The 12028-nt window shown below is 34.2% G+C and overlaps 2 protein-coding genes and 1 long non-coding RNA gene across 5 annotated transcripts in view; all 3 read left to right on the forward strand.

The window, feature by feature from the left end:
- LOC126744990 (nuclear autoantigenic sperm protein-like) overlaps window positions 1–12028 on the forward strand; it is a 129048-nt gene that overhangs the window by 73773 nt on the left and 43247 nt on the right. The window lies entirely within an intron of this gene.
- Window positions 1–12028, forward strand: part of LOC126744996 (uncharacterized) — a 431319-nt gene that overhangs the window by 68329 nt on the left and 350962 nt on the right. The gene's annotated exons all lie outside the window — the stretch shown is intronic.
- The window catches only part of LOC126744988 (tetratricopeptide repeat protein 14 homolog), a 41541-nt gene that overhangs the window by 28476 nt on the left and 1037 nt on the right, over window positions 1–12028 (forward strand). For all 3 annotated transcript variants that reach the window (XM_050452618.1, XM_050452619.1, XM_050452620.1), the window contains 7 exons: window positions 946–1232; window positions 6811–6891; window positions 8302–8559; window positions 8955–9232; window positions 9320–9452; window positions 11176–11403; window positions 11489–11641. In XM_050452618.1, the coding sequence (XP_050308575.1) occupies window positions 946–1232; window positions 6811–6891; window positions 8302–8559; window positions 8955–9232; window positions 9320–9452; window positions 11176–11403; window positions 11489–11641 (1418 nt within the window). The remainder of the gene's footprint in view (window positions 1–945; window positions 1233–6810; window positions 6892–8301; window positions 8560–8954; window positions 9233–9319; window positions 9453–11175; window positions 11404–11488; window positions 11642–12028) is intronic.

Raw genomic sequence — 12028 nt, forward strand, 5'->3', positions numbered from 1 at the left:
CTGAGATATTTGAAAACTCGTCACTCATGTCGAGGTCTCTATAAATCTCTATTTCTTCCGCTGCAGCCTCCACTGCTTGTTGCATCTCAGTATCAGAAATAATTATTTTCTTTGCCGCCATTGCTCCTCCAAATTATAGCCCACAAAACAACATGTTTTTACACCGATTTTTATAGAAAGAATGACTGAAGAAGGCAACCAACATAAAATGCACGTGGTATTTGCGCTTCGAGTGAAAACCGTACAACTGCTGCAATCTCTCCAGGCGAATCAACATTGACGTTGTACGTGTCTAGATAAGGTACATATGGCACACGACATCAAAAAATTAAACCTGTACAATCAGATGCCATGTGTACCATATTTGAACACAGCTTTTTTAAACTAAAAAAAGCAAAAATTACATAAATTTTTACACATGCGTTCGTTTTGATGCACACAGACACTGTTTTTAATAAAAAAGTTACGTGGCCCGTAGGACCCGGTAATTTTTTTTTCTAATTGGGACTGGCAGTTAACATGTTTAAGATTATTGTACCGGCCACAACAATTATGTTGTTGCCAAACTGTAAACCTTCTGCTACTTAACAACAGGTTAAAATTTGGTTCATAATTCCTCCTACAGCTATTGGTAGGTTTACCGAGAGGATAGAATTTATGTGCCTGATAACACACAGGACCTTTACCAGCTGGTCCGTAATTTGGCCCTAAATAAAATAGAAAAATTTCTGAACGTATTTCGTGTTTTCTATATTCTGTGGTTAAATCGTTATCTGTCAGTTTTGAAGTAAACAATTGAGAAGTCAGATAATTGTTAGCTTGTTTTAATTCAATTTTCTAAACTAGTTTTATGCAGTTAAACTATGCAAAATGATAGAATAGTAAATCTGGTAATTTAAAGAAAAAAAACTAGTGTGAACACTGAAACTTGAATTTTCTGTTCAGGTACGGAAGTTTCTAGAAGAAAGTTCCAAATGGAAAAAGGGTAAAGGAGGTGTAGACGACAAAAAGAAGAAAAAGAAAAAGGATAAGAAGGCTAAAAAAGAGAGCAAAAAAAAGAAGAAAAAAGAGAAAGAGAAAATTAAGCGCAAGGGAATCGATTTGGATCTAGACGATCACAAAAAGTTGAGGGACGCCATTAAGAAGGAACTGAGTAAGGAAAAGAAGAAGAAGCACAGCGTCGGGTCCGAGGAGGAGGAATATTTTTTGCAAAAGTCCGGCGTATCCAAGAGGTACGTATATATTTATTGCGCCTCGTTGCTTAATGTGTTTCTTTCTAGATGATAATGCAGACAAAATTGTTTTGAAAAAAGATGAAGTACATAATTTTTTGTTTGTAGAGTGGGAAAGATTACATTTTTACCAAACTTCCATACAATACCTAATTCATAGATTGTGATATATTTCGGGCATTTGCAGATAGCAGGTAATAATGTTAAAGGAAGTTTTTTAAATTATGGTTACCTGATGTCTTTTCTTAATATATTTTTATTTTTTTATGAACCAAACAAGGGAGTTATTTGCAGCGAACAGTAAATTGAAACTATCTGCTTAAAGATAATAATATTTCTGAAAATTCCATGTGTATGTTGTAGAATACACTAAGCAGTGAGAGAACTCCTGGAACTTTTGGCAACTACTTCAGTACATCTGAAAAAATTAAACAGACTGCTTTGTTCACATCACTTTCTGTACTTGAAATATCAATATTTGTCAAGCAGTGAATCAATTGGTAAACCAAAGGATTTCAATTGCAAAGTTTATTTTTATATTGATTTAAAAATTACTTTAACAAAACTAGAGATTCGTTATGTATTCAGTTTCATTGAGGTGCGGTTGTTGGTATATTCATGTCAAACCTCTTCACAGTTCACCTTAAAGGAGTTGGTATCAACGTTTCAATTCAAAATTCAGAAACAAATCATCATAGATACATAAAAAATTACTTTTTTCTATTTTCTCTGTTATTAATACCAGCAAATTCGGCAAGTGAAATTAACTACAACATGCGTTAATAGTTACACTACTTAAATTTGTAGGTGATTCATGAGGAAATGTCCTACCCAACTAGCAATTTTAGTTACGGCTACAACATTGTTTGACTATATTACTTTATTCAAGTAATAAATCGGTAACTGGTACCAAAAAAATATCTTATAAGTTTAAATAACTGCCAAGTAAAAAATAGTAGTAAGAAATACGTAATATTAACTTAATACTTGACTATATAGTAATTATTACTTTGCGGTAACTCTGATGGTAGCTAATACCGCTTGCATATTTACACATCCTCCTAGGCTACGGCACCGGGGTGCTAAAATCAATGAGGATGTGTAGTGACCGTTCAACTACGGATGCTCCCAGGTTTCGGCACCGCGCTTTTCGCGATGTTATTTGCTGCTATTTTTAAAATTTTAACGTGTTTCCGATGATTTAAACAGCAAGAAAATCCAAAACAAAAATAAAACTGATTCATAAAGATATATAATAAGGGTTTTTATTAATAATTTTGTATAAATAAGGAGTATACGTACCTACATTTTTTTAGGGAAAAGGCACACTCGTACGTTTATCATATATGTATCATATATGTATGTCCTTTAAAATAATTTGGTTTTAATTTTTGTTTTCTGAATAAAAAATACATAATCGTTGTAACGATAAGGGTAGTAAGATTAGGGCCCTTTGGTGCTTTTTTAATTTTGTTCGAAATTGGTACATAGGGGATTTTGAGGATGAGGAATACACTTCGCCAAAAAAGTATTCCATTATTTAGACTTTTTCCACAAGATTCAACGTAAAAATGTTTTTATTTAAATAGCTGCTATATTACATTATAATTATGAATATGTCTATTTTAATAATTAAGCTAACAAGACAATTTTAAAAAAAATAGGTTATGAAATATCCAAGCTATAACTTAGACGTTAGCGTTATTATTTGCTGCAACATATCCTAAAGGGTGATTTAAATGAAATTTTTTAAGAAGACGTAAAATAATCGCTCTGTATATTGTATGATATACCGTGAAAATTATCACGTATTTTATAATTAAATTGTGGTTTATTAACGAATAAGATTTTGTTTAAATCACATATGTATTGCTTTTCTTTTAATTGCACATCATACAGGGCAATTATTTCATTTCAAAAAGTTTATTTTTCTTTAAAATTTAAATACAGGGTGGTTAAGTGGTAAGATTTTTACAAATGTTGTTTTTTTTCCGGATTTTTCTGAACGTATCCGGATTTTTCAAATTTTTTAAACGGAATTTTAATAAGCATTAAATTGCGCAACTTTGCCATAATTTACCCCTCTCTTACGGTTTGCGAGAACCCAATGATGATGCTCGAATCATATAATAATATGTACAAAATTAATTAAAAAATCCTAAATATAATATATCAATCTCGTAAGTCTCAAATCTAATGCCTATCTTATTTTCTTGCTGTTTAAATCATCACAAACATGTTAACATTTTTAAAATAGCAGCAACTAACATCGCGAAAAGTGCGGTGCCGAAATCTGGGAGCATCTGTAGTGGAACGGTTACTACACATCCTCATTGATTTCAGCCATAGCCTAGGAGGATGTGTAAATATGCATACCGCTTAGCGACCTGACCTAATTACCTTTACAACGTCGTTACTATAAAGTAGAAAATATTGGTCGGTGGGACGATTAAATGGGAACTTTTAAGTAAGCGCGATTACAAAGTTAAATTTCAAGTTCTTGCGACTACATAGGAACATCAAAATATTACCACGCAGTAATACACTTTGAAGTAATATTATCAGTAACAAGACCGAAATAGTTACCCTTATTTCTTCTTTAAAGTTATATTTACCACCTTGGCTATTAAAGCAAATTACCTTTAAGTAATTATTTCTACTATGCAGTAAAATATACTTTATAGTAGCATTTTTTTAAAAATAATTTACTTATTCCTAAGTCATTTTTACTTTGAAGTAATAAAAGAAACTTCTTGGTAACTAACAACAATTCGCCATATTTTTTTAAATTATTTGACTCCATTTTGTGAAAAGGTATTGCACGATTTTATAAATTTGCTAAAATCGGAATACTTTTACATTTTATGCAATTTTTATTAAATTATAGACTTTTTATATTCATAGGAGTAAAGAGGAGTGAAAAAAATTATCTACCTTCTTTAAAAAATTAAATTTAAATATTTAGACTTGGTATATTTTTTGTTAAGTCATTATTTTAATGAGGCGTTCTTTATTTTCATCCTATATTGCCTATGTTTAACAGTAAAATTTGCTTCGTTTACATTTTTCCACTCCGGTAAGCGATCAGCTATATTAAATACAATATGAAGTAGATTAACCCCGATACAACGCCATCACTTAGAATAAAGACGGACATATAAAATTATTTGTGTTGACAAAGAAAGAGAATCAAAATGTTTGCCTAATATTGTCTCAGTAACTTCTTAGTAACTAGCACTGCACAATTACTACTTTATGACATCCCGAAAACCACTATGGGACGTTAAAAAGAAGTTCCCGGGACGATAGAATTACGTATTTGCTACAGCAAAATCATTCCCAATTTTGGTAAAAAAGTGGTAACAGAACGGTGCCTAAACGGTTCCCGCGACTAGTAACCACAACTTTATAAAGTATTCTTTATAGTCGCGATTACGTAGCTGTTGCCAAAAATGCTAGTTGGGTATTCCAACACTTTCCAAGGACCCAAAAATAACCGTAAAAGTCTATACAAATATGGGTCCGCAAGGCTTTCGTTTCCGAAATACAGAGTGCTCAATTTTTATTTAATTTTTTTTTTTTATTAAATTTATAATAATGAAAACATTCGAGTTGAAATTGATATCCGGGGGTTCGAATCTGATCTTGATCTGGCGCCACCGATACGTCTTTTTTACTATTTTAAACGTACACAACTTTTTGGTACGGCCCTGTATTACTTTTTTAAGCAAATTAAGTAATCCTTTTCTCGTCATTTTTACGTCATAAAGATATAAAGTTGATATGAGCAACCGTTCTCGGGATATTTGGATTTAAAAAATATGACGCTTCTGATTCTATTATAGCAAAATTAATCAAATATATAACCAAATTATATGCATTTCAATTTGCAAAATTTTGTTCAAAAACACATAAGCTAGGTTTTATAATTTTCAAGAATTTCACACTTTACTTCTAAGCCCATGTCAGGTATGTGGTGAATAGTTCGGGTCGCTCTGTGGATAGATTCGGGCATATTTCTTAGAATTTGTGCCGCGTTTGTTATCCGATTCAGTAATGCTTCTCTTGGATTTACTTTAGTGGAATATACCAGTGAGTTGAACCACCCTTAAAGCCAATAATCCAAAGGATTAAGCTCTGGCGATCTAGGTGGCTAATTATACGAACCAACCCGACCAAAATAAATGTTTCGTTTTACATTAAAGGGGGCATTTTCTAGTATGTAATAGATTTCCCAAGTGATTTTCAAGAAAGTCTAAATATTTTATGTAAATACTGTAATACTACCGTCGATTCAAAATGGGCCAATTAAATTACCATATTCCCGATGTGAGAATTTCCCGGGTATAATAACGTACTTAGATTTAATGTATTTGAAATGGTAAGGTAATAAAAGTTATAATCAGAATTTGACAGTGACAAAATTTGATATAATTTATTATATGAACTGGTGAATTTGAAAAAGGCGCAAAAGAGTGCGATCCCCATTTATATGATTGTATATAAAATTGTATGTACAACATGTGGGTAAAGGAGAATCGGAAATTGAACCGCTGACACACTGTATAGTCGATCTATTGTGAATCCTTCTTGTTTCTCACATATTCCAGTGCTAGTAACTTTTTCTGCCAATTTTTTTTTGAAGCTTTGAAACTGAACAGGCTTATTTCCTACTTTGAGATTAAGATTGTTATACTGTCCTTCAATTCTAAGTGTACTTTCTGTAGGGATAATATTTTATTGCAAAGATCCTGAGCGCATTCCCTCCATACTTGAAACTACGTATTACACGTAATAAGTTTTCAAGTCTTTTTATGTTACGTTTTTCTAAGTATGTGGCGGGTTTTCCACTGCCATCGACTGACATTTTTTCTTCAAATATATCGACTTTATATACAACTTTTTATGATTAATATCATGTCAATTACCATCTGATAGTATTTTAATTTGTTTACATGCTTTATCTATCTTAAGAAAACCCCAGATCATTAGCGTCTAATAATGCTGGATCCTGTATTGCTGGAACTTCTCGTACTCGAGTTAATATTGGTATAAAAAAATCATTAACTGTCTAATGTCATAAATAGATGTTCCTTTAAGTTCACATTTTAATTATAATAACTGTATTTTTTTTTATCGCCGTATATAAAATCTGTATGACAATTGTTTCACAAATGTCGGGACCGTAATATTTGATCGTAATCCGTGTGTAATCTATGCGCATTAATTCAAAAAATGAATTCAACTTTACAAATGACTTTAATCCTGTTAATATTATAATATCAGCCCTATTACCTAATTAAATTTTCGAAAAAATCGCATTTCAATACAACGTTTTAATTGGAACTGTATATATTACCAAAATAATGTAAATTTGGGCATGAAGTACTTAAAATTTTGTAATAAAAATGTCATATTCACCTGCAATAATTTATCTATGTATACTTATTCAATTATTTCGAGTACGATTGTATAGTCACGCTGATAAAGAAAACGACGTTTTATCGCCACGCGGCTGGTTTAATACATCAATAACAAGTAGTCGATTGACACATTTAACGCCCGCGTTGCTTTTCAGGTTTATCGAAAGTTTACCGGATTTGGAGGAATTGGAAACGAAACTTAACGCCTATTATGAACTGGAAAAACAAAGCAAACGGTATGTCTGTTTTTAAACAACTTCTAAGCATAGTTTTAATCGGGGTGTGTGTGTTGTAGGTTAGGGTTAATTGGTAATCATTTAAGTGCATTAAAATGATAAATTCCGATTACATGTAGCATGAATATTTATCATTTCATCGAAAATTAATAAGGTTAAAGCAATTTTTACACGAATGCGCTTTAATAACTTTTGATGCGTTGAAGAAATAATTTTTAGTTTAGACGGTTTTATTAGTTTTGCATGTTTGTTAGGTTAACACGAGGGGTTATGGAAGTAACTAACTATATAGCCTAAAAAAATTAATCTTAAATCATTTGTATTGAATTGAAGGATTGTTTGATGTTTTTTTGTTATTCTACTATTAATCAAGTAAAGTGAAATGTAAGAATAATATATGCAATTCGCTAAATTTATATATGATAATCATTTCCTTACCTTATATTATGTTGTTGAAGATCTTTTCTCTAAATTTGTTAAATGGATAATCTGCTTGGCAGGAATCCATTTTAATATTTCAAGCATTAGGTGTATATTTAGTGCAATTAAGAACAATTTGCATTACTTTATTTTGTTGAAGTTGTATTTGGTTTATATGTTTCTAAGAGCATGAGAAACAGCAATTAAAGTGTGGTAAAAGAATTGTATTGTAGACTAACATTTTATTCCATTGTGACAAGAAATTCTCTGAAAAAACACAACTTTCTTGGCAATCTTACTACTACTGGCTACTTGTATCTTTCCTGTAGTTTTTACCTGTATTACAAATTATTGTATCATCTACAAATAAATTGACGAAAGAGTTTTGTGAAACAATATAAATATCGTTTATGTAAATAACGAACAACAAGGGTCCAAGAACCGATAATGAATATTACGGTCTAGTGTATTGCCTATAATACACTGATAACTATTTAGTTAATGGTTTTTCGCCAAGTTCTACACACGTACTGAAAAGCAGATTCACAAGAGTGAGGATTACTCCTAAATCCTGATTGTCCAATATACAGGGTGTCCGAGACAAAACAGTCCACCAGTTTTAATCTTCTCCCGAAGATGCTAACATCGTTAGCGAAATACGTGTCGTAAAAATAAAGTTTTGGTTAGTGGTAAAACTGTCTCGTAATTTGAATATACAGGATGTTCTGTTTAAAAAAAAAACAACTTTGATATATTTCCGCACTTTGAGACACCCAGTATGTCATAAAAATAATTTTTAATGATACTTCTGAGACGCCTCTGATATTCCCAATTTTCAATTTTTACCCTGTAGTTTAGCGAAAATATTTTGTGTCGTATCTCGTGAATAACCCCATCTATTTATTTATTTTTAATGTTTGTTTATAATACTTTTAAATTGTAAATTGACCATGTAACATAGTTGAGTTTTTCGTTATGTGTCCCATCCAGTGACCTGAGCGAGTCACCGAAGCATTCGCGACTCGATTCTCCGTCACCGACGCGAGAACAAAAAGCGCGGCAGGCGGTGGCGGAGGCGGCAGCCGCCTCGTCCGGCAAGTGGAAGATGCACATCGGGGCGGGCGGTATGCCGCCCGCGTCTGCGCCGCCCTCGACTTCCGGCCGCCCCAAGAAGAAGCAGGAGCGACCGCCTTCTCCCGATTGGCCGCCAGAGTTGCCGCAAGAGAAAACCGGCCGTTCCCGAAATAGGTAAGTCTATAGATTTTGCATGACCTGCAAGGTTTTAAGTATTATAAAATCTTGAAGACGTAGCTCTCTTACAGAACTTTAAATGGCAATTTCTAAGTTCACTTCTTGACTTCTTGGAAACTGGGCATTCATATACAGAGTGTAAATAAATAGATGCAGGGGTTGATTCTTGGGTAAATTTTAAGAAAAAACTTTATCAGCCCCTTATCATCGGGATCTTTTACATCCGCAGCAAGCAGGTGGCGCTCATATTTTATTGTGCTCTAGTTGAATCCGCGCCACTCGACCAATGTGGTTAGTGCCCTTTATGAAGGTCCGTGACGCAGTCGCCCTTGTTAATTTTACACGACCACGTTCGACCTACGGTTATGGTTAAATGATTTTCTAATTTGCAGCTTTGACGAGCATTCTAAAAAGGCATCGTTGCCTCCATTACCCCCGACCGATAAGAACGTGAGCGTACGCAAACAGATGGCGCTCAAAGAACCGCCAGTGAAGCGTCGCAGTCCGTCGCCCTCGCCGCCTCCCAAACGGGCCTTAAAACCATTAGCTGCGCCGCCCATGCCGCCCGGACCGAAGATTCCTCAAGGACAAGTGGTGCTCGACAAGTTCGGCAATTTCAGGCTGATGACGCCGCCCGAGATGAAAAAAAGAAGGGAGGGCATGCCATCGGGTGGGTGAACAATAATGCGTTTAATTAATTAATATCTGATTGAAATCGCGTCATTTCTGCGTCTAATTCGTACATTTTATGTTACAGGGAGTCGACCACCAGAACCACCCGGACGTCCGCGGTCTGAGAGCCGATCTCCGAAGCGACGCAGTCGTTCGCGATCGCGCGGTAGCAGATCGCGTAGCAGCAGTTTGTCACGTAGTCGCTCTAGGAGTTACAGGTATGTAACGTGGCATTATCAATATTATGAAAACCCTATTTACTTAACCAAAACAACATTATCAAAGGAAGAGACTTCTGGCACTTTGCTCAAAAGTTAAAATTACCAACAAAAAATAATAGCCACGACCTTCCTTGCAATTTTAATAATCCTGAAGAAATTAACGAACATTTTTTATTAAATATGATTGGTGAATCTACTACATCTATTGAGAAGGTAAATTTTTATACTTCTTATTTACATCAGAATATATGTAGGGTCTTTAACTTTACACTTATAACTGAAGACACTGTCACAAAAAAAAATGCTTTTGGGGAAGCTAATATATCTGGAAAAGACAGACAATTGTGCTTTCCACACATAATTGGTCCAATAAGTAACATAATACATACGTGCAATTTAGAGGGAGTATTTCCAGGTATTCGGAAAAAAGCTTTATCAAACCTATTTCCAAAAATACTGAGACAGTTAATTTAAATGACCTCAGATCCATCAGTATACTTCCAGCAATGTCAAAAATAATAGAAAAATGTAAAGCTTCTGTGAAGAATTTTTTTTTAAGAAATTTTTTTTCTACAATCGAAGAAAACAAAAAAAACAGTTTTTTATTGGTTTGTCACCGAGTGACGTTACGATGGTGGTGCTGCTTTCGCGTGCTCACATTGTCCAGCTGGTTGAGGCTATAGTTGACACTTGATATCATCGATTTATTCAATCGTTTACCATACACGGTGTTAGCCATGTATGGTAAATGATTGAATTAGTAAGTAAAGTAATGAATTAGTTAAATGATTTATATAGTCCGGGATATGTGAAAGCGAGATCATACAATTGTGACGAATTTGACACGTTGTTGACTTTGTTTATAATAATTTTCATTGAGCGAAAACGATGTTCTTAGTTGTGTACGTTGTAAAAATAACGGAAAATTATATTATGCAGATTTTATTATCAGGGTCTTACAGCGAACAAGGTTTAGATTACGCTACTGTATGCCGTGTGTACTTTTTCTCATGAATTTACCGTTTGTCCGCTTTTGTCTTGCAATAGTAGAGTCGGTTAGAGTATTTGAATGGTCGTGATTTTCGATCAATATGTTTATTATTATTTAAATAACATGTACAACGAACATACAATTTTAAATATACTTCATAAATCAAGCTTACTTTGCAACGCATCGATTATTTCACTTCTTTCCGTGTCCACAGTATTTATCACCTTCGTTTCTTCTTTTCTTTACTTCCACAGCGACTGAGTTTATTATTGAAATTGTTTCTTTTTCTGTAGGCTCGAGATTTGAGCGGTGTTTTGTCCTTGTTTGGCAGTGAAAAATATGCGGGTTTACACCTGGCCTTAATATTTCGTTCTCCTTTGTCATTTTATAACGTATGTATGTTTGAAACAGTTTTCACAACAAAACGAATTTGATTTCATCGATATGCGAACTGGAGCCAAGTGTCTTTGTTTCTTTCGGCACGCAAAAAACTATTTTCTGATGTGATTTGAAATATTGGTGCAAGATTGTGGCATTTTCGTTTTATGCAATTTTAAGGCACTTGACTTAAATCACACTGCATTAAAGTAAAAACGACTAACTGTCCCGTAACTAGCAACACCATAGTGGCGCCATGAACGTCACGTTTAAAATGTTAATTTTTTTTTAAAAAAAGTTACAAATTTCATAGATAACCACATATCAAGATTAAGAAAAAAAATTCTTCAGGTCTAGATCCCGTAGTTACCAGTCCCGCAGCCGATCCAGATCCGGATCGTTCTACTCGAGGTCACGGTCCAGGTCCCGTAGTTATTCGGGAGACAGACGTTTCCGAAGAAGGGGCGGCGGCGGTTTCCGTGGAAACCGGAACGACCGGGGTACCTATTATAAGCCAAGGTATCCCCCCAATCCCAGATATGATAACAGGGGCCGTGGAGGACGCGGATGGAATAACCGGTAAACACCAATTTGTAAACTTCGACTATAATACTTTACAACAAATTTGCCAAGTTTTATTAATTGATAACATAATTATTTGCAGCGATAGATATGACAGAAATTATAGAGGAAGAGGCCGTCCGTATGATAACTATAGAGGTAATCGTAGGCCGAGGGCTCGTTATGGAGGACGAGGAGGGTACAGAGACTATAGGGACAGGAGGCGTGATAGGAGTGTATCCAGAGATAGAAGCAGGTAAGCGTTTAATATCATTTAATAATAATAATAATAAATCGTCTGTTATTTGCATAATATACATGCAAATAAAATCATAAATAATATACATGCAAGATCGGACTCGTGAAGCATGTACTGAGACATACTTTGTTAGAGACATACTTTGTTAAGCACCTTACGCGAATTTCATAGGCGATTAATGTTGTGTCTTAAGGCAAATGGAGACAACTTCAAAATTTTTGCTTCGTAGTTAAATTCGTGCGAAGCATGAAGACTCACGCTAAAGAAGCACTTTAAAGGCACCCGAATTTACTACATCTTACGACGTTGATTTGACCTCAAGGTTACGATAACAAGTCAGTTTCGTTAAACACATTGAATTTCCTCTCGAATTCGCTACGAAAA

Source organism: Anthonomus grandis, chromosome 15, assembly GCF_022605725.1.
Source record: "Anthonomus grandis grandis chromosome 15, icAntGran1.3, whole genome shotgun sequence".
NCBI lineage: Eukaryota > Metazoa > Arthropoda > Insecta > Coleoptera > Curculionidae > Anthonomus > Anthonomus grandis.